This window comes from Sorghum bicolor, chromosome 1 (genome assembly GCF_000003195.3).
Source record: "Sorghum bicolor cultivar BTx623 chromosome 1, Sorghum_bicolor_NCBIv3, whole genome shotgun sequence".
Taxonomy (NCBI): Eukaryota; Viridiplantae; Streptophyta; class Magnoliopsida; order Poales; family Poaceae; genus Sorghum; species Sorghum bicolor.
In genome coordinates, this window is record NC_012870.2 from 65,674,362 (window position 1) to 65,693,924 (window position 19,563).

At 43.6% G+C, this 19,563-nt stretch overlaps 4 protein-coding genes across 6 annotated transcripts; 2 read left to right on the forward strand and 2 right to left on the reverse strand.

Moving 5' to 3' along the window:
* LOC8080813 (mitochondrial fission 1 protein A) lies at nt 2,275-5,721 on the forward strand. The gene is made up of 5 exons (XM_002465210.2): nt 2,275-2,516; nt 3,587-3,716; nt 4,327-4,448; nt 4,597-4,660; nt 5,344-5,721. The coding sequence occupies exons 1-5, from the start codon at nt 2,424-2,426 to the stop codon at nt 5,445-5,447; spliced, it is 513 nt and encodes a 170-aa protein (XP_002465255.1). The 5' UTR covers nt 2,275-2,423; the 3' UTR covers nt 5,448-5,721.
* On the reverse strand, nt 5,707-7,455 carry LOC8082635 (annexin D3). 3 transcript variants are annotated; one of them, XM_021451793.1, is made up of 5 exons: nt 7,182-7,431; nt 6,715-7,097; nt 6,410-6,625; nt 6,219-6,308; nt 5,707-6,113 (listed from the first exon to the last, which is right to left on the reverse strand). In XM_021451793.1, exons 1-5 carry the CDS (start codon nt 7,264-7,266, stop codon nt 5,910-5,912), a joined length of 978 nt encoding a protein of 325 aa, XP_021307468.1. In that variant the 5' UTR covers nt 7,267-7,431; the 3' UTR covers nt 5,707-5,909. The 3 variants fall into 3 exon arrangements, with proteins under 3 accessions (XP_021307468.1, XP_021307470.1, XP_021307471.1); XM_021451795.1 differs by having other exon boundaries at nt 5,726-6,091; nt 7,182-7,452; XM_021451796.1 differs by having other exon boundaries at nt 5,925-6,091; nt 6,184-6,308; nt 7,182-7,455.
* Nucleotides 7,960-9,578, forward strand: LOC8080814 (annexin D4). Its single transcript, XM_002465211.2, has 4 exons — nt 7,960-8,186; nt 8,287-8,699; nt 8,820-9,044; nt 9,157-9,578. Exons 1-4 carry the CDS (start codon nt 7,988-7,990, stop codon nt 9,430-9,432), a joined length of 1,113 nt encoding a protein of 370 aa, XP_002465256.1. The 5' UTR covers nt 7,960-7,987; the 3' UTR covers nt 9,433-9,578.
* LOC8082636 (protein DGS1, mitochondrial) lies at nt 9,517-17,253 on the reverse strand. Its single transcript, XM_002467798.2, has 14 exons — nt 16,907-17,253; nt 16,351-16,465; nt 16,053-16,256; nt 15,665-15,793; nt 15,424-15,588; nt 14,663-14,857; nt 13,321-13,421; nt 12,098-12,187; nt 11,329-11,401; nt 11,222-11,250; nt 10,992-11,115; nt 10,685-10,795; nt 10,196-10,296; nt 9,517-10,114 (listed from the first exon to the last, which is right to left on the reverse strand). The coding sequence occupies exons 1-14, from the start codon at nt 17,161-17,163 to the stop codon at nt 9,982-9,984; spliced, it is 1,827 nt and encodes a 608-aa protein (XP_002467843.1). The 5' UTR covers nt 17,164-17,253; the 3' UTR covers nt 9,517-9,981.

Genomic DNA, 19,563 nt, shown 5'->3' on the forward strand with positions numbered 1-19,563 from the left:
ATTAACTAGGCTTAAAAGATTCATCTCGCGATTTACAGACAAACTATGTAATTAGTCTTTGTTTTCGATTACATTTAATGTCTCATGCATATGCCATAAGATTCGATGTTACGGAAAATCTTGAAAATTTTTAAGTTTTTAGAGTGAACTAAACAAGGCCTATGTCAAACATTGAGAATATAAATTTAAGTTGTTGAGTTTAGAAATATAAAAATTATATAAATAAATTTGTTTTGCAAATAATTTTATAAAAACATATATATATATATATATTATTTTTTGATAAATATTTTTATAGAAATAAGAAGTTAAAGTTAAACTTTATAAACCGTGTTATTGTCAGTACTACGTAAGATTGAATGATGACAGTAATATATGTAAATTAGCTGATAAAAAACAGTAAATTGGCTGTTCATTATCTCAAAATGCTACGTATATATTTTATTAATTAATGATCATATATTGCACTTTTATGTAGTTTCGTTTTCAGTAAAAATTTGAAACCGAGCGTCGTGTTTTTAAATGTTGTGTTAAAATTTTCATGCCAGAAATCCTTTTTACAAAAGAAGTCGAACATGTGGATAGAATAAACTTGATACTACATGGTGTATTTACTATCATAGTGTTGATTTATAACCAGAATCTCCATAGTTGAGATTAGTAACATACTAGGAGAAAACAAGGAAGCGTTGAGACACATTTTTTATGAATTATAGTTGGCATTTTGTCTTGCTTGTGGTATTCATGACCTATATAATATGGGGCATGTGTTTTCTTTGGTTTTTATCCTATTCTCAATGAAACCAACTTAGACCATTTTGCAGCCTGAAACTCTAAACATGACTCTTAGCTAGCCCCGGATGGTTGTTGTGCCCAATCCCACTCACCTCTCTCTCCACCTTCTACATCGTATATGGTTCATTGTCTATCGTCCCAAACTCAATCCTCCACCTCGTCGAGCTCCATCTCCACACATGTCGTGCTCGTGCCTCCATCTCCACCCTCGAGTGCATCGTCTGCCTCTAACTCGCCAGCCACTACCCAGGATTCACCCTCCACCTTGCCTCAACACGTCGACCGCCATCCTCTACCTTGGTTTGAACCCGCTTGCTGCCACCCTTCATCTCGCCTCCATCCCGCCGAGCTTGTCTCTCCCTCAATCTACGCGTACCTATCTCACCTCTACCCCAAAGCACGCCACCCTCCACCTAGCCAGGTGTCATCCATGGATCTGCCCCTCCATGCCTCTCCCCAAGTGCACCATCCGTCTTCATCTCGCCTCCGCCCTGGCGCACGCGATCCTCCACCTCACCCGGCGTTATCCCTGGATCCATGCCTCCATGCCCTCACCCCGAGGCCACATGTGCCACATCAAACAAAACTACGTAAGGAACTTTTTTAAATGGTTAGAAGGCATTTTGCTCGATTTTTAAAGTTAGAGAATGTATTATTTATGGTAATGGAGTTGTCAATGACTTTGGAAATTGTTTTTCTTTTCAAACTAAGCAACAAGTGTGGGGTGCTTAGAGCTTCTTTACGAGAGGTCGAGAGCTCTAGCTAGAATCTAGCATTTTCTTTTCAAACTGAACTTCTAATTATAATCTTAAAGAAGAACAATGTGACTCAATAAAAGATCCTCGATCAACTCGTAGCTCCAACTCTACAAATTTTTGTCAAGAATAACTTGTTCTAGCTCTACGAATTTGTAGAGCCGTACCAAATGGATCTCTAATTTGAAAAAACATTCAGAGTGTTTTGATTGCAGGAAAACCGCTGGCTGTAGCTTTAGTGCAGCTGAACAATTTTAATGAAATTCACTTTTTCTTTAACTCGGCGTATGATCGGGGTCCCTCTCTTCTACAGATATTTTTTTTAGCCTTGTTTAGTTCCAAATTTTTTTAGAAAACGGCTACTGTAGCATTTTCGTTGTGTGTGACAAATATTATCTAATTATAAACTAACTAGGCTTAAAAGATTCGTTTGATAAATTACAGATAAACTGTGTAATTAATTTTTATTTTTCATCTATATTAAATGCTTCATGCATTTGTCCAAAGATTCGATGTGATAGAAAATTTTGAAAAAATTTGGGTTTTTGGAAGGAGCCTTATTCCCTGCAGTGTAGGTTGTGGGACCGTGGCAAGTTACATGGCCGGCGAATGGTGATGACCGCGTTAAGTTTCGTGATTTTCGTCGCAGCAGCACTGATTCGGCGCGTGAGGTCGCTAACGGCTTCCTTTCTTTGCTTAACACCCAAGACTACTAGTACCCTCCGGGGGTCCAATCCAATCAACCACCCGATCCATTCTGCCACAGTGCCACGCCGAAAACCCCGTATAAAACACACATCGCCCTCCCACGGATCAAACCACCCTCGGAAACCCCCAAAAAAGCGTCAGGAAGAAGAGAGAGAGAGCCGCGGGATGGACGGGCCCGTCGGCAAGCTCATCGACTCGGTGGGCTCCATCTTCCGCGGCAGCGACATCCTCCCCTGGTGCGACCGCGACATCATCGCCGTAAGCCCCCTCTCGCCCCTTCTCTTGTCGCCGAGAAAACTGGCCCGATTCTGGCGGCTGCCTCCCAGGGAGAGGCCTGCTGACGAGTGCCGCCAATCCTCCCGCCTTCTTGTCGCTCCGGTGGCGGCGGCAAATTTTGGAGTGGAATGTGCGTGACGCGGGGGGGTTCGCAGTTACTACCCGGGGAATTGTGGGGACTCAGGTTCCTTGGCTCCTTGCAGTCACGCACGGCGAATTCAGTAACCCTATGATCGGATTTTTACCAATTGAATCACCTTCCATTTCACTGTGGCGCTACTGCGGCCCCTAAGCAAAACAAACCAATTATCCGGTCAAGCCATGTTTGTGTTGTGTTCCGGATTAGAACACAACAGATAACTGGAGTGGATTGGAGTTTTGGACAGGAAAAGCACAGATCAGAGGAAGAGATAGCAAGAACAGAGGTTGGACGGGAAAACAGAGTTACGTTTTCAGTTGGAGTTCTGTTTCGATGTCCTCTCCAGGACGGTTACATGGGCTTATATTGACGCCCAGACCACAGGCCAGACCGGCCCCACACCGAAACAGCTAATGACAGCTAAACACAATCACAGCCTTGCCGTATCAATCCCATTCAGCCACCAGCCTTGTTCTGTGCCGATTTCAGACGCCCAACAGTGAACCTCCTCTTCATAGATGTCTTCCTGACAGTTTGGTCACGCGCGACTACTGGTAATAACCGCCAGAGCTCAGTGTCGGCCAACCTGGGCCCTGGCCCCCCTTGGTCTGTGTAAATCTTTGAGGATCCTAGATGTACGATGTACAACAGCATGCATGTCATAACTAGTAATCACAGGAATAACACTGAAGAGCTACTAGTGTATCCGTGTCAATAAACCTGTGCTACCAACAATATAGCAGCAGCTAGAAAGTGAACCAGCCACCCAGTTACTAGGCCACATATATTAGCTTGTACTAAACATCAAGAGCTACAGTACAAGTACCCCCCCCCCCTCCCTTAAGTTTGACCCACGCTCCGCCACTGATGGTAATCATTGCCACATGTTCTTATGATCAATTCTTGTTATCAGGGTTTCGAAAGCGAGGTTCTGGAGGCTAAAAATGAAGAACAAAAGAATGAGAGCCTGATGAGGCTCTCCTGGGCACTTGTTCACTCGAGGCAGCCTGAAGACGTCAACCGGGGCATTGGGATGCTTGAAGGTGATATCCATATCCTGTTAATCTCCAACAGCATTAATACTTGGAGTTTTCTTTTATAAAAAATATGGCTTGATAAAAAATTGTAGGAGTTCCTCTTCTGTTCCTTCAAAATACACAAATATCACTCGAGAAATTTACTGAATATTTGCCCAATTTCCTGATTATTTCCACGAAGAAGTGATTGAGTTGGACCTCATGTTTTGATTAGTGATTGTTGGACCTCATCTCTTAACTAGTTTGCTTAGGAAATTAGAACTTGCCATCGTCCACATGCCATAAGGAGCGTCTTACCACATGGACTTCTGTTCAATGACTACTGTTTGACTTCCTACGCCCACTTCTCTAAAGAGAACCAGTTGACACTTTCATGAATATAGTTTTACATTGCTGAGATTGGAACCTCTAAAGTTCGGAGGAACTAGAGCACAGCATAGTTACAAAGAATGAAAACTACTCTTCTTTTCAATCTAGGCCAGCCTTGCCCTAGGTTACTAGATGTCGAACCTTTCACAATTAACTTAATTAAGTTCAATCAAGCCAATCTTATTCACTTAAATGGATTTCTTTTGTCGTAGTCCCTATGGGAGCTCATGATGTTATCTGTTGCCAGCTTCATTGGACAGGCCTAGCAGCCCAGAGCAAGCAAGGGAGAAGCTCTACTTGTTAGCTGTTGGACGTTATAGAACTGGGGATTATACAAGAAGCCGACAGCTTTTGGAAAGATGTTTAGAGGTTTGATCACCAGATGTGCTTTTTGTCGTTATTCCTTTGAGACCTTCTAGATTTGTTTTGGTCTGTGGCCTTAGTCCTGTAATGTTAACCAAGACGCCCCTGAATTTGATGCCTGCATGTTAAACAAAACATTTCATGTTTTTTTCAGATCCAACATGACTGGAGACAAGCCATGACTTTGCAAAGGCTCGTTGAAGAAAAAACCAGAAGAGGTTGGTATAATATTTATGCTTTCCATTTTCAGTGTAGGAAAATGATAAAATGGATGCCCATGGATTTTTCATCTCCCACTATAGTATCCACTATCAAGTTAGGAAAATTAATGGCCAATAGCTTATCGTGTGCTACTATAATGCCAACAAGAAAGGCCCTGTTTGTTTCCACTTATAGTCGCCATACTGCAGGGATTTTTTTTCTATTCTTGATTTTTCTAGTTCAAAGTTCTGAAGCGGTGGTGAGCAGAAGTAGAAATAATGCATTTGGTGGGATTCTTGCTTTTTTTTCACCTCGAATCCGACTATAAGCGGAAATAAACAGGGCTACATGTCTAGAAATTGTCCACGTCCTAATGTAAATATGCGATTATAAACAGAAACAAACAGGGCTGGTGGCCAGTAATTTTCCATGTCCAAATGTAAATATCAATTGTATTGATCAAGAGAGAAGTTTCACATATGTCCTCCAAATCTGGACCTCACCTCCCCAACCACTTCTGTCAGCCGTGGACCTGAAATGTAGGGATCAAGACATCATGTCTCAATAAAATTATATCTACCATGTGTCCAGGTTTCGCATATTAGAAAAGAATAATAGTGCAAACCTCTAGTCATTCCAATGCACTGTTTCTGGTTTGTCTAACTTGGGTTAACGTTACTTATTTGATGGTTAAATGCAGATGGTATGATTGGCATGGCTATCATCACAGGCGCCTTTGGAGTTGTGGGTCTCGTTGCTGGTGGTATAATTGCTGCGGCTTCTTCGTCATCCAGGAGGAGATGAGGATATCTTCTCTCTTGAAGTGAATAAGAAATCAAGACGGGCAAAAGCTTGGTGACAGATGATCATCACTTTTGTGCTTAGTGTGAAGGGGTGCTCACTTGTCTTTTCCTGTACTATGCTCGTGAGACCAACCTTGCATTGCGTCCAAACGAGAGATATATGTATTGTTAACAGTAGATCAAGTCTCAGGAACATTTCGACTGTTGTACTTTGTGTTGCTGCAGAAGATGCTGTGACTATAGTAGAATAAATAACAAAATGCATAATACTCTGATCCCTGCTCCTAGTCTCCTAGGTGAGTTCATTCATCATCGCCAATATGAAATTGCTGTACTTTTTAAGCGGAAAAAGGTATCAAATAAACACAAAAAAAGGAGAGAATGATTTGGTTTACATGAACAAGATATGGATGTGGGGGCGGATACACATTCTACACATCTTGGCCAACAAGAGCAGGTTGTTTTAATCTTCACTCCCTACCAAGGTCAGCAGAAAGTCTTTGTAATACCCAGAGGTATCGCCGACAACATCGCTGGTGACTGTGGTCTTGAACCTGACCTTGTATTCCTCTTTGATCTTGTTCATGCCGATCTCGGACCCTGAGATGATCGCCCTGGTAAGTGTGTCCTCATCCGTTCCAAATCCTAAAATGGAGTATCTAATAGCCTGATGACCACAAGTACACATACAGATATAAGATCGAGTACAGTTTGAACACTGGCAATTCAAAGCCTACCAGCAACGCTGACAATCTTTCCATCCCAAGTTTACCTCTGCAAAGTGCTTCTCCGGCGACGTCAAGCACCAGACAGCGCTTCTGAGAATCTTGGCAAACTGACTGCTGCTATGCTTGGTAATGTCCTGTCGGAGCAAGTCAACAAAGGAGTGATTTGGCTATTGCCTGGTGATGTCCTGTCGGAGCAGGGCAACAACGATCAAATGAACTGTGGCCGGTACGGTACCTCATCGACGTCGGTGCCGTGCTCTTGCTTGTACAGCTGGAACGTGGCCCGCAGCTGGTGCTTGCTCCTCGTGCTTACGATCCGTGCTACCTCGTCGCCGTGTGGCTGCCTTCTCTTCCTGATGGCTTCGGCGAGCTGTGCCGCCTCCATCCTCGCGACGTCCTCGTCGACGCGCTCCGTTTCGCAGCGGTACGACCTCACCAAGCTCACCAGCAGCTGAAGGAAGCTTTGTTAAAGGGGTGGGCTGCGCACGCGCCATGGCTGGCAGTGGGCAGCTGAGGGAGCCTATCTCGAGTTCCTCTTACCTTCCTGAGCGGATCCTGGAGCGCGGGGCAGGCGGCGACGTCCTCCTCGAGGGAGCAGCCGAAGAGGGACCGGTAAGCGCGGCGGACGGCGATGAGGTGGTCCGGCGCGGAGGCGCAGGCGACCTCGACCAGCACCCAGGCGTGCTGGTCGTCCATCATCCTCCGGTCGCCGAGCGCCTGGTTCGCCAGCCGCGCGTCCCGCTCCGCCGGGTCTATGGTCCACAGCACCATCGCGTTCCGGAAGTCCCCGGAGAGCTCGGAGCGGAGGCGGTCGAGGAGGGACTCCCTGTAGAGCCCCGCGTACGCGCGGCGTATCTCCGCGCGCTGCGCGGCCGTCCGCCGGCCCAGGACGTCGATCAGCGCCTTCTCGTCCGTGCCCCAGCCTACCTAGGCAGGAGCAGGAACCGAGTAGCGAAGCTGAGAGGCGACGATACAATGCGCGCGGCCTGGAGACGGGTGGGCGTTACCTTGCACAGCCTCCCGGAGGCTCTCGGCGTCGGCGTCGGCGGCCGCGGACGGGTCGGGGCTCGGGACGACGGCGACGGGCGCCATGTCTCCTCTTGCTACCGGGGGCGACGGGCGATGCGGAGGAAGGAAACGTGCAAATGAAACAAGAGAGCAATTAAATGGAGCGGTCGTCGGGTTGGGTAGGAATGCGACGGGAGAGCAATTAACATAAGAGCAAGTTTAAGTTTAATAATACAGCCCACTTGCTGGCTGTAAAGTTCCTTGCAGCCTTCTCCCAGCCCACCCATACAATAGTTAGTTATTCACTATTAATACATGGCCCACTTGTCTCTCTCACAAAGTTTCTTGGTTCCTGTGCCCAGACTGGCTGTAAGCTTACAGCCCGCTTCTCCTCTCTCTCCTCCACCTCAGCATTTAGCCAGCTTACAGCCCACTATAATACTTGCTCTAATGAACCAGAGGCGCGTTTCAAGATTGATGACACCTGGGGCACCACTCAATCCACAACGATCTGCTAGTAGGGCTCTCTCTCTTTTCCCAACCCGCACGAAACGCTCCCTCTGGTCGTGCCAAAGCTGGCCACCATGAATTACTACTGTACTAAATAAACGTCGTAAAACACTAAAGCTGCATTGAGTTCTTCAAGCTGTTTCGTAGTATCTGAATTGATTCTGTAGCATGCGTGTGATCTATATATGTTATCTATATATATAAACAAGCAGGCATTTGACCCGTATACCTTGACTAGTCGCGACGCGGCGAGCTTTATATAGATACATAGATAGACTTGACCCACTCGAACCCGATGCAGCAATTCCTCGCACAAACCGGCAGCAACAGCAGCGCCGCGACGTCACCGCCGGCGTCGCCGCAGCCGCAGCCGCGTCTCAGGCAGCAGCAGCAGCAGGCACCCAGGAAGGAAAGGGACCCGCAGAGCAAGGAGAAGGAGGCGCCGCCGGCCGCCATGGCCGACGAGCACCAAGACCTCACCAGGGCCTTCGCCGGTACGGTACATCATTACTATATACTACACCTGTGTTTACGTTGACCATGCGCAGACGAATGAATTTCTGGCACGATGTTGCAAAAAAAAAATGAACGAAGGTCTGGGCGGGCTGGGCGTGGACGAGACGGCGCTGGTGTCGGTGCTGGGGCGGTGGCGGCGGCAGCCGGAGAAGCGCGCTCAGTTCCGGCGCGGCTTCCTGGGCTTCTTCTCCGCGAGCGCCGGCGCCGGCGCCGGGATCGAGCGGTGCGAGGACGAGTACCTGCTGCACCTCAAGGCGGAGTTCGCCCGGTTCAAGGACGCCGCGGTGCTGTGGGCGATGCACCCGTGGGAGCGCGACGCGCGCTGGGCGCACCACGTCCTGCACAAGGCGCACCCGCCGCAGGTCCTCGTCGAGGTCGCCTGCACGCGCGCCGCCGACGACCTGCTCGGCGCCCGCCGCGCCTACCAGGCGCTCTACCACCGCTCGCTCGAGGAGGACGTCGCCTACCGCGTCAGGGACGCCAACGCCAGTGTGCGCGCGCGCTCTGCCTTCCTCCTTCGACATCGTCTCGTTCTGGGCTGGCAGTCTGGCACCTGCCCAGCAGCAGGTCTGTGAGACTGCGATGCACTAACACGTATTGCCTGCCTGCAGCTGCTGGTGGGGCTGGTGAGCGCGTACCGGTACGAGGGCGCGCGCGTGAGCGAGGACCTCGCCACCGAGGAGGCCAAGGCGCTGGCCGCCGCCGTCAGGGCCGCGCCGGCGGCGAAGCTAGTGCAGAACGAGCAGGTGGTGCGGGTGCTGGCTACAAGGAGCAAGCCCCAGCTGAGGGCCACCTTCAGGGTCTACATGGAGCTGCACGGCAAGCCACTTGAAGAGGTCGTCAAGAATGTTTACCAGTAGTAGAGTTCATCATAAATCCAAGCTCTTTTAACGCTCTGATGATGATGGTTCCTCTGTTGTTTTGCGCCTGCCTGCGACTGATCATCAGGACCTGGCCGCCGAGCCGTGCCTGCGAGAGGCCGTCAAGTGCCTGGACTCGCCGCCCAGGTACTTCAGCGAGGTGATCAGCAGGGCGTTCCGCGACGACGCGGACAGGCAGGCCAAGGCGGCGCTCACCCGCGTCGTCGTGTCCCGCGCCGACACGGACATGGAGGATATCAAGGACGCCTACGCCAGGCAGTACGGGGCCAAGCTCGCCGACGCCGTCGCCAAGAACACCCACGGCCACTATAAGGACGCGCTGCTCGCCATCATCGGCAAGTGAAAGGAAACCCGGGGTGTTGTGTGGCCGCTAGAGCCACACATGAATAATAACACATGTTCTTTCAAATGAAACAGTTCCATAAGATTGTACTGCACATCTCCTTTATTTCTGCGGAATAGAAAAAAAAGAACAGCATCTTGTTATGAAGTATGGGGGTATGGAATAGCCATTGCAAATGATAGGCTGGAACAAAGGCCAAAAGGTACAATGCTCGCACACAAATAGCCCAACCACGCAAACTATTTTGGTATAAACAGCCAATCCAAATCAACAAGGCAAACTGGCGTCCTCTTTCTATCCCCTACTACCCTGGCTGTATGCACGGAGGGCTCGGTGGATACTGTATCCACCCAATTTTTGCCCTTTCCGATGTACTTTATCCAGCTCTGATAAAATTTACAAAACATCTTTGTGTGCATGAAAGAACCATCCTTCCGACAGAGGGCCAACGAACCTTCCAGAGCCAGGTACCCGTGCCAAAATCTTTACAAGTTACCGCAGAAATGGAGTATCCAAAATGCAACACACGACGTTCAGTTGCTCGCTGCTCTAGAGACGTGGCAAACGGCTCGATGAGAATGGAAGCAAGCAGTTATACATCCACTTCAACCGTGACACGACAATCATCTTGTCTGGCGTTCCCATGTCGAGCTTTGCCAGATCAAAAATGTCTTCTCTCAAGCTGCATTGCAAACAGTTTCCTACACATCAGATCCAGAATAACCAAGAAGAGAGGTGAAAGACTTTGAGCAGAGAGACTGACCTTAACCATTCGCCTGTTTCTTTTGCGTGTGACTCAACAGCTTTGCACAGTCTATCAAGCGTGTAAAGTACTAGTCCAAACTTGCACCGTGCCTCTTCCTCCTATAAAGTAGCAAATTCAAGGAGTTATTGCATGGTCATATCATATCATCCAAGACTTTAGCCGCTTGAAATTTATTGCACGGTGCCAACTAGATTAGTAATAGACATTTTATCTACAAATCTTTGAGATACTAGTTAGGGAAAAAAGGTGTTTTTGGTAGTTTTGTATATGGTGAGAGAACAAGCTCATATATCTTGGAAAAGAAATATGTTAAACTCAAGTGCGAATAAATAATACTAGGAAAAGAAATATGTGTGACTCAAGTGCTAGAAGCATAGTAAAAGTGATCACAATTAGAAAGCCAAATAAACAATACTTGGAAAAGAAATATGTTAAACTCAAGCAAGAATGCTAGCGTGAACGAGTTTCATATATATTTGAAATTACCATTCCATTATCCCTGTAATGCTGAAACTCCATAAGCCTTCTCTCTACATCAACAAGAAGCAGCCTCCGTTGACATCGTGCAATATTACCTCTTCCCTCAGCACCATGATCCTGTGGAACGCGCAGATGTTTAGTTAGTCAAATTTACCATAATGCCTTTCTACATAAACCGTAAAGATAAATAACACCCATGGTTTGAACTCTGAAGAGAAAGATGAAATGATGCAGTAGACCTACAATTATGCAGACAGACCAGAGGAATGAAATTGTGAACATGAAAATGTTTTTTGATGGTTTATATACATACACGCTGAATCCATGTTCGCAGTAACACAAGCAGCAGAAGTGAGAGACCAAAAGCAGGCAGAGCTGCAAGAACGGCAAAGTTTATAGCATTTGCCCTAAGAATCTGATCCATCTCCAGCAGTCCCCTGTGTAAAACCACTTGAATTATCAATAACAATGAACAATAGACAAGACAAAGCATATCTTTATATAGTTTATCGAAAATTTCAGATGATGATTTGTTTAACTTACGATTCAAGATCCAGTTTAAGCTTTTGAATCTGAAATTTTCAAAATTGAAGGTCAGTGAAACACTGTTTCAATTATTGTACCCAGAAAACAGGAAACCAGGAACGAACCTGAATAAGCATAGCACGGGCTAATTCTCCACTGAAGAGGTTTTGAATTGGATGTATCAATTCCTTCTCATATCTGCACAGTGCACATATATAAATAGAAATACAATTCATGAGGTCAGTGCTACAAAGAAAACGATCAAAAGAGACTAGTGAAAATAAATGCAGTCCCATACTTCCGTCACAAAACTGGTTAATAAAATATGAACTGTATGTTCACACCTACAAAAGGAGACTACCAAACTTAAAGCAGTAGTAGTCCTTATTCATCAAACACTAGAGAAACTTGCATATCAGCCGGTTCACAAAGCAGTTGAAGTACACAAGTGACATACTAATTAGTCATACATACAATCATGCTAGTTAGTCATAGGAAGTGACATGATTAGGACTAAAATTTCACACTAACAATTCCCTGAATCATAGAAACAAGCAATTGCATACATGCTGACAAGGGTCACTGATTTACTGAAGCATCTGGCAACTAGTGGTATTATGATTCAGGTTTTTAAGATGTTAGTATGGCATACCATACAGGCATACACCATGGTTTCCTTTTGTGAACAAAGAAGAATATATTCCTTTAAAAGAGGTAGAACATTAAAGGGATGTAGTGAAAGGGGAAAATGATCTCTTAATGATGATGACATCATAAATTAAATTAAAAAAACTATAGAATATGAAATATTGCTGGCATCGAAAATCAGCTACAGCTAGTGAGACGGGTGTCAAGTTCATCAAACAGCTGTTGGTATAGTTTAGATAGATTTACCTCTTCGTGAGAGTCTCCAACATCGCCTGCACTGCTAAATCTTCTGGCAACTTCCGACCCTCTGTTTGCTCACAAAAGGCAACTAACATCCTAAACACGTAAGATGTAACTATCAGGGTTAAACAATGCAAAATATACTTTATGAGACACAATATCAAAGAGTTTCCAGACAAAAGGGGGAAAAAGTACTCCTACATCAAAGTTAAAAGTCAATATTCCCCCCTCCCCCTACATCAACGTCAATATTTAAAAAGTACTCCTACATCAAAGTTCAAAGGGGGAAAACGGATCGGATACGGACGAATATCACTGATACCATATTTGTTTTCATATTTGTGGTCGGATTCGGATCCGAATACGGATAATGTCAATCATGTCGGAGAAGATACGATTGGATGTCGACATCATAAATATACGATTTAAATATTCGGATACGGATACGGTATCGGATGTTGAATATTCGGACTCGGATACGGACAGATCTAAACCTCTCTAAACGAATTCGGTCTCGAATATGGTCGGAAAATATCCATACCGTTTTCATCCCTGTTTGACCAAATATATAAAAAAATACTAATATTTATAATACATAATTAGTATGATTAGGTACATCGTTGAATATACTTTCATAATAAACTTATTTGGGATATAAATGTTGCACATATTTTCTATAAATGTAGCCAAAGTTGAGAAAGTTTGACCTGCATGCATCCCACAACGGCTTCTATTTTGGGACAGAGGAGGAGTGTTGTGCATACAGTACTTACTAAATGTTGTTTTCTCCACTGTATTTGCTTATAGGACATGTATGTTTGGTACAATATTGAAACAATGTAAACTGATTAATTGGTATAACCCGTTGTGACATGTTAAACAAAAAGTATATATGGTATATGACTATCCTAAATTTATTTCAATTAAAACAGGTGAAGCTTAAAGTTAAGCCAAATAGATAGCAATTCACCAACATTGATGTATCTATTCATTTCTCAAAATGTTATCCTAGCCTCTTTTGGTTATGTTCCACCGGTATGCCATGCAGGTTAAAGTCAAAGCAGTTTAAGTGCTCAAGCTGTAAAAGCTGGTAACCACAGAATATGTCACTTTTGCTTTCACAGCAGGGTGAAACTGTATCTATTTGATGGTTAAGTAAAAAAGCAACCATTGGCATCAAGAAACCAGCATAATCACTAGAAATTAGAGAGATTGAAATGATGGATAACCTGCGCAATGAATCTTCAGTCAGTTGGACCTCTTGCTGTTCCATTACACCTTTATCTCTTTGCTTGAATGTCTCGAAAAGCTCATCTCTAATGGAAATGATCTAATGAGCAACAAATACAAAACAAACAGTCATGTTTTGAGCACAGTAGTAAAACTAACTTCAGAACCATTTAAACTTCAATTAGGAGTAAGGAGTTCTCAGCTGAAATAGATTAACTTGCAGCAGCAGTCTCTAAAATTTCAATGATTCACACAAACTTTGAATATATAAAAAATATTTATACCACTACAACAGCCCACAGTTTACAAAAACTCTTCGATTAAGCTTGTATGCATAAAGTCTCCTTTAAGGAACACATGGATGCGTTGGCAGGCCATCTTATACCATAGTGACAAAAGACTGCAGCTAATCTATATCTGTATCAATACCTATATATAATATTAAAACTACGGAAATTTCTTTCCACCCCTCACTCTCTCTCTCCCTAAGTCCATTTCCTACTCCCATCCCTCTTGGTCCATCACTCTCTCCCCTGTTCATCTCACTCGGTCCATATGCCATCGGTAAACAGTTTGTACAATATTAAAACTACAGAAATTTCTTTCCACCCCTCACTCTCTCTCTCTCCCCCTAAGTCCATTTCCTACTCCCATCCCTCTTGGTCCATCACTCTCTCCCCTGTTCATTTCTCACTCAGTCAATATGCCATCAGTAAACAGTTTGGAGCTATAAAACCTTTGCTGGCGTCGCACCACTCATATTGTGGCCTGGCCACCTGAGCACGCGCACATCATGACTTGGCACACATGTGGGCATGTGTCTCGCATTCCACCTTTACTAAGGTCACAACAGGTGAGCATAATAGCCATCCATTTAAGCTGAGTCAATTTCTCACACAGGATTAATCCTTTGTTGCACTTAACATTTATTATGTGCTTTGGAATTTATTTGATTTAATTGAGGTAAGGTTGGAAGATGGAACAAGCCCACTAAAATCCAACAAAGATAGCTAGCTCATTATCATTGGCATGGGTCGGTCTAAATGATCGTGCAACAAGTTGTATGTCCCATTGCAACGCACAAGCATGTTTCTCAGCACTGTAATGCTCTGCATTTGCATTTTGATATAAAATATCTCCAGTAACAGGCTAATAAGACCAAGCTGGCAAGCTTCCTCCTGTACCTCACATAACTTCTCATATATATGATGTATAAACAATCAGAAAAGCCTCTTCTGGTCTTCCCCACTAGATCATGTTATTTACTTTAGTGATGTACTACCATACTGATGAAAAAATAAAATAGAAACAATAGAAGTGTGAATTTACAAAATATCTTACTGGTTTCTCAACATGTTCATCCCAAAATCCAGCCACAGACTCCTTAGCATCTCGAACCCAATTGTCGATATCGGGACTTCCCATCAAGCTGCTATGACGTAAAAGCCACAGAGAACACACAGAGAGACCCACTGCTCCACATGTATAGGGTAACCAGTATATGGTCAATCTGTTTGGTCTTTTATGGCTTGAGAGCTACAATTATAGGGCAAATTTTCAGGTAGTTATTAATCAACACATTGATCTAAATAGATTCATAAGGAACATACATATATAAGTATAAAGCACTATAAAATTTTAAAAAAGGGAACTATAGGCTACAGCAGCCGATTTAGTGATCAAGCCAAAGTTATTTCTAGCAAGTACTACAGAATAAAACAGACATAAAAGAACAGAAAGAAAAAGTTCATAAATGGTACTGTACCAGTATTCTAATAATGAGATACAACTATACAAATTCGGCCCGGACACATCATCAGCTTATCTATGTGCTGAGTTTTGATGTTTCAACACTTGTCCAATGTGGTTGCTAGTAGCTTTTACTTTGATCCTACTACTAATTCTAATCAGCAAAGTCATTGGCTGTTGTGTACACATACATTATTTACAGGCGGACTATCAAAACTCTGTTAGTATAACTATAGATCAAATACAACGAATTGCACTCTTAACATATTTCAACAACAAAGTTCACTAGTCTTGAAGACTAGAACAAAAGAGGTTTAAATGTGTGGTTATCTTAGGAAGATAGAGATGCTTACCTGAGAGGACAGGAAACTATCCAACTTCTGAAGGTTTTGATAGACTAAACTTGTACCATCTGTTGCCAAGGCCTCTGTCCATTCTGAACTCTCTACATCGACTTCCGGCAATTTCCCAAACAGCTCATATGAATTTCCATCATGTGTAAATAGTTCATCTTGCCCCTGAAAGCATTTGGTTAAAAACAACAAAGGAGTCCATCTAAAAAGATCAGAATATATGAAACATAACATTGCATACCTCACCAGCATTTCTCAGTGATACCTCCAACTTGGAGAATGTCGTATTTAAAACAATGAACAATGTATGCAGAGATTTGTCTGAGTTTTCAGTTAATCCTTCTCTGCATCTATCAACTTCAGAATGAATCTACAGAGGAGACAAGCTAGAGATTAAATAATGTATGCGTTATATGCCAGCAACACAAAGCATTTGTCCATGATGAAAACTGTGAGTTTGATTTTTGACCAGAGTAGTACAACAGTTATGTTTGAAAGTAGCCAAAAAGTTAACATTAAAATACTAAAGATAATGTTTACTCCCCTAGACATAAGCTGAGAGAGAATTACAATTATAGGATTATTACTATGGTATAATAATTACAGTTGATAAACTGGAGTAAACAAACCTCTGCAAGAAAAGCGGCCAAGCAATGTTGCATACTTGTCAAGGCAGCAAGTTTTGTTGACACCATATCAGATGCAGAATGCAAAATGTATTGGACTGGACGTCCATTGCTTCCGGGTCTAGTGAGTGTTTGATATGTTGCATCAACAAAGGCCCTTGGACCTCTCTCAAAGATCATAAAGTACACTTTCTGAGAATTTGTTCCCTGAGCAGAAATACTCCACAGGTAAAATAGTAAATAACACAAGGAATAAAATACATCTCTTTAAATACATCAAAGGTATGTATTAAATTTATACCTCAGCTTTGGCCTGCCAAAATAGTAAGCTTTTGTGAATAGTGTGCAAATTAGTCAGGGTGTGTTGCACAACATCATCTAAGATGACAAAGGCTTTGGGCATCTCACCAGCAATCCTACAATGAATAAACAGTTCGCAAGAACTTCAAATAATACTGCTTCACAGTTATCAATGGCATTCACAAAATATTATACCATAGGTCCATAACATTAGCCACATAGTAAATAGGTCAACAAAACATTAGCTTAAGGAAAACGATGGGTTGCCTTTTGTTGCTTTTACTGAGCTGTGTCTAAACAATCTACCAAGTTCCACGAATCCCACATCTTATAATTGCCCCCAAACTGGCACAAGTTCCAGAATCTAAAATAAGGACACACGCAAAGCAAAATCCCAAACAAGCACACGAGTGACATTGTTCGAACGAAAGCTTGAAATGACACTTATTAACTGGATAACTCAACGCAAAGTTCGAATCCCAAGCACGCAGGTAGCTGCTGTACTCTAGGAACCAGCATATGACGGTCAAGCACAAGCCAATCGCAGGGAATCTCACCGAGCGGAGTGTGCGGCCGCGGGACGGAGCGGGAGAGGTAGAGCGGAGCGCCTGCGGCGGCGGGGCCGGCGGACGCCGAAGTAGCGGCGCTGGAGGTCGGAGACGGCAGCAAGGAAGCTGGAGGAGTCCGGGAGGGGAGGGAGGCGCGCGACGAGGGATCTCCATACGCGCCCGGGCGCCTCGAGCGCCGCGGCGGCGAGGCTCGACGCATCGGAGGGATCGCCGGAGCTAGGGTTCTGCGGCGGCGATGTCGCCATTGGGGTACGGGAATTCGTGTGGGCGGCACTAGTGGGTTTCGGGTTTGAAATTTTCCCTTGGGTTTAAGCTTGACATTTTGGTTTCTGATGATTCAACCGGTTGGCTGCTCTTCTTCCAGGGGCCTTTTACATATTTACCATCATAATGGTTGTCTCTCACCCGATTATCACTCTTATAATGTGCCATACATATTTACCATCTTTAAGCGATAACTCTTACATTTAGACCACATTTGCACATGTGGCAGTCCAGACCGACTGACATGGTGGTGCTGACTCAGCATGGGCAGGCGAAATGACGATGCTGCCCCAGGCCTCATTTTCTTCTAAACACAGCAGCATAAAAACCCCTCTATTGATAAAAAACACAGCAACATAAAAAAAACACAGCAGATCCTTGTGTTATGTTGCTGTCTGTGTGCAAATGAAATATGTTGCTGTGTTTTTTTTTATCAATAGAGGGGTTTTTATGCTGCTGTGTTTAGAAGAAAATGAGGCCAGGGGCAGCATCGTCATTTCGCCTGCCCATGCTGAGTCAGCACCACCATGTCAGTCGGTCTGGGCTGCCACATGTGAAATGTGGTCTAAATGTAAGAGTTATCGCTTAAAGATTGTAAATATGTATGGCACATTATAAGAGTGATAATCGGGTGAGAGGCAACCGTTATGATGGTAAATATGTAAAAGGCCCTTCTTCTAGTGGTTACAAGAGTAGCACATTAGATCTTGGGTTCCAGCTCCTGGTTCGACTCTCCTAAGAGAGTATACTCGCTTATGGCCTTGTTTAGTTCCCAAAAAATTTTACAAAATTTTTCAGATTTCTCGTCACATCGAATCTTTAGACACATGCATAAAGTACTAAATATAGACAAAAATAAAAACTAATTGCACAGTTTGGTCGGAATTGACGAGACAAATCTTTTGAGCCTAGTTAGTCCATGACTGGACAATATTTGTCAAATACAAACGAAAAAGCTACAGTGTCATTTTGCAAAATATTTTGAAACTAAACAAGGCCTCATCTAAAAAAACTGTTGTAGATATTTCATAGTCGTACTGCCCGGTAATTCAATTATTGTTTAAAACACACCTGTTTATTTAGCTGATAAACGATAATATGGTAGAAAGTTCGCTGGTTTATAGAAAAAAAAAACGCTACTAAATTGATAAGCTCAAGCGAACACGCTGTAAAGAGTACCATAGAACCATCCATAAGATCAATTTTATTGTCTAGTATATACTCTGACGTTGTTTCTCAATCCATTTCAAGTCCGGTTTATTATTATAAACTCAACTGAGAGTTAACCACTTTGTGTAGCATCAACCGTTGAAAATTTTAGACTCCTTTTATTAATAGTACGATCAAAGAAAAAAAAGGATTATTTACACATTAGTTAGCAAATATCTCTACGACCGCAACCTGCATTTGGTCTAGAATATTCTTACTATATTGTCGGTTACCTTTTGCACCGTTTTTAATAAAACAAAAGGTTATGGACAAGATACTTGTGGTTATTCTTATTGTAATAACTTTATTACTAACCTCTATAAAACACATGTTAGTCTCAATAGCTTCATTAATCACAAAAAATCTATAATCTGTAATGGAGCCTAGATACGTTCACATGTCTAAATGTATGGGCATTTTTGAAATGTGTATAAACCCTATAAATAAGCTAAGTGGTCATTCCAATATAATTATTCCTTCCACCTCTTTTATTTTCTAGGTTTAGCCAAGGGCTTAGATGCTCAGCAAGAGATAGGTTAGAGATAAGCACATTTTAGTTTTTTTCTTCACAAAAGTGGGAGGATTTTGGGAGGTAGGTTAATGTGATGTACTCCCTCTGTACTTGTATTACATGTCGTTCTAGATGACCCTTCTCATTTCATAAAGGTTGACGTTGGGCGTGTAAACACCTGCACATGGACGCGTTTGCCCCTCACCAACTTTTTGTTGGCGCATGCACAGGGCTAGCTCCGCTCGACATGCAATTAATCTCGGCCGCCCGTTGTGCTGGCGTCGAGGCACACTAATTGCTTGCAACACTCGCCTCCGGCAAAACTAAGCCCCACTCAAAAAAAAAAAGTGGCTACCAAGAATCAACACACAGCTTGCTAGAGTCAAGCCTTGATACACTAACGATCTGAGTTATGAAATTTCTTGTATGAAGTGCACCCGCACATCTATTTAATAAAGGCAAAGATGGAAAGATACGCTCTAATTAATCACTCCTTGGTAAGCACAGTTCTGTCCTAAACGTCAACTAATATGGGCAAAAGAGATGAATTCTACACGATTTTTTATAGATCAAGGAACCATGAATTTTTTGGAGTATAAGGTGAATTCATGGTTCCTTGATCTATAAAAAATCGTATAGAATTCATCTCTTTTGCCTTACC

What these genes read in the sequence shown, in the direction of transcription:
- LOC8082635 (XM_021451793.1), bottom strand. Translation starts at nt 7,266, where the DNA reads ATGGCGCCCGTCGCCGTCGTCCCGAGCCCCGACCCGTCCGCGGCCGCC. An exon ending in TCCAGGATCCGCTCAGGAAG is followed by an intron (nt 6,626 to 6,714) that starts GTAAGAGGAACT and finishes AGCTTCCTTCAG; the next exon opens with CTGCTGGTGAGCTTGGTGAG. An exon ending in ACGGCACCGACGTCGATGAG is followed by an intron (nt 6,309 to 6,409) that starts GTACCGTACCGG and finishes TTGCTCCGACAG; the next exon opens with GACATTACCAAGCATAGCAG.
- LOC8082636 (XM_002467798.2), bottom strand. Translation starts at nt 17,163, where the DNA reads ATGGCGACATCGCCGCCGCAGAACCCTAGCTCCGGCGATCCCTCCGAT. An exon ending in ACTGAAGATTCATTGCGCAG is followed by an intron (nt 12,188 to 13,320) that starts GTTATCCATCAT and finishes TTACGTGTTTAG; the next exon opens with GATGTTAGTTGCCTTTTGTG. An exon ending in TTGGAGACTCTCACGAAGAG is followed by an intron (nt 11,402 to 12,097) that starts GTAAATCTATCT and finishes TGCACTGTGCAG; the next exon opens with ATATGAGAAGGAATTGATAC.
- LOC8080813 (XM_002465210.2), top strand. Translation starts at nt 2,424, where the DNA reads ATGGACGGGCCCGTCGGCAAGCTCATCGACTCGGTGGGCTCCATCTTC. An exon ending in GGGCATTGGGATGCTTGAAG is followed by an intron (nt 3,717 to 4,326) that starts GTGATATCCATA and finishes ATCTGTTGCCAG; the next exon opens with CTTCATTGGACAGGCCTAGC. An exon ending in TGAAGAAAAAACCAGAAGAG is followed by an intron (nt 4,661 to 5,343) that starts GTTGGTATAATA and finishes GGTTAAATGCAG; the next exon opens with ATGGTATGATTGGCATGGCT.
- LOC8080814 (XM_002465211.2), top strand. Translation starts at nt 7,988, where the DNA reads ATGCAGCAATTCCTCGCACAAACCGGCAGCAACAGCAGCGCCGCGACG. An exon ending in CCTCACCAGGGCCTTCGCCG is followed by an intron (nt 8,187 to 8,286) that starts GTACGGTACATC and finishes AAATGAACGAAG; the next exon opens with GTCTGGGCGGGCTGGGCGTG. An exon ending in TCAGGGACGCCAACGCCAGT is followed by an intron (nt 8,700 to 8,819) that starts GTGCGCGCGCGC and finishes GCCTGCCTGCAG; the next exon opens with CTGCTGGTGGGGCTGGTGAG.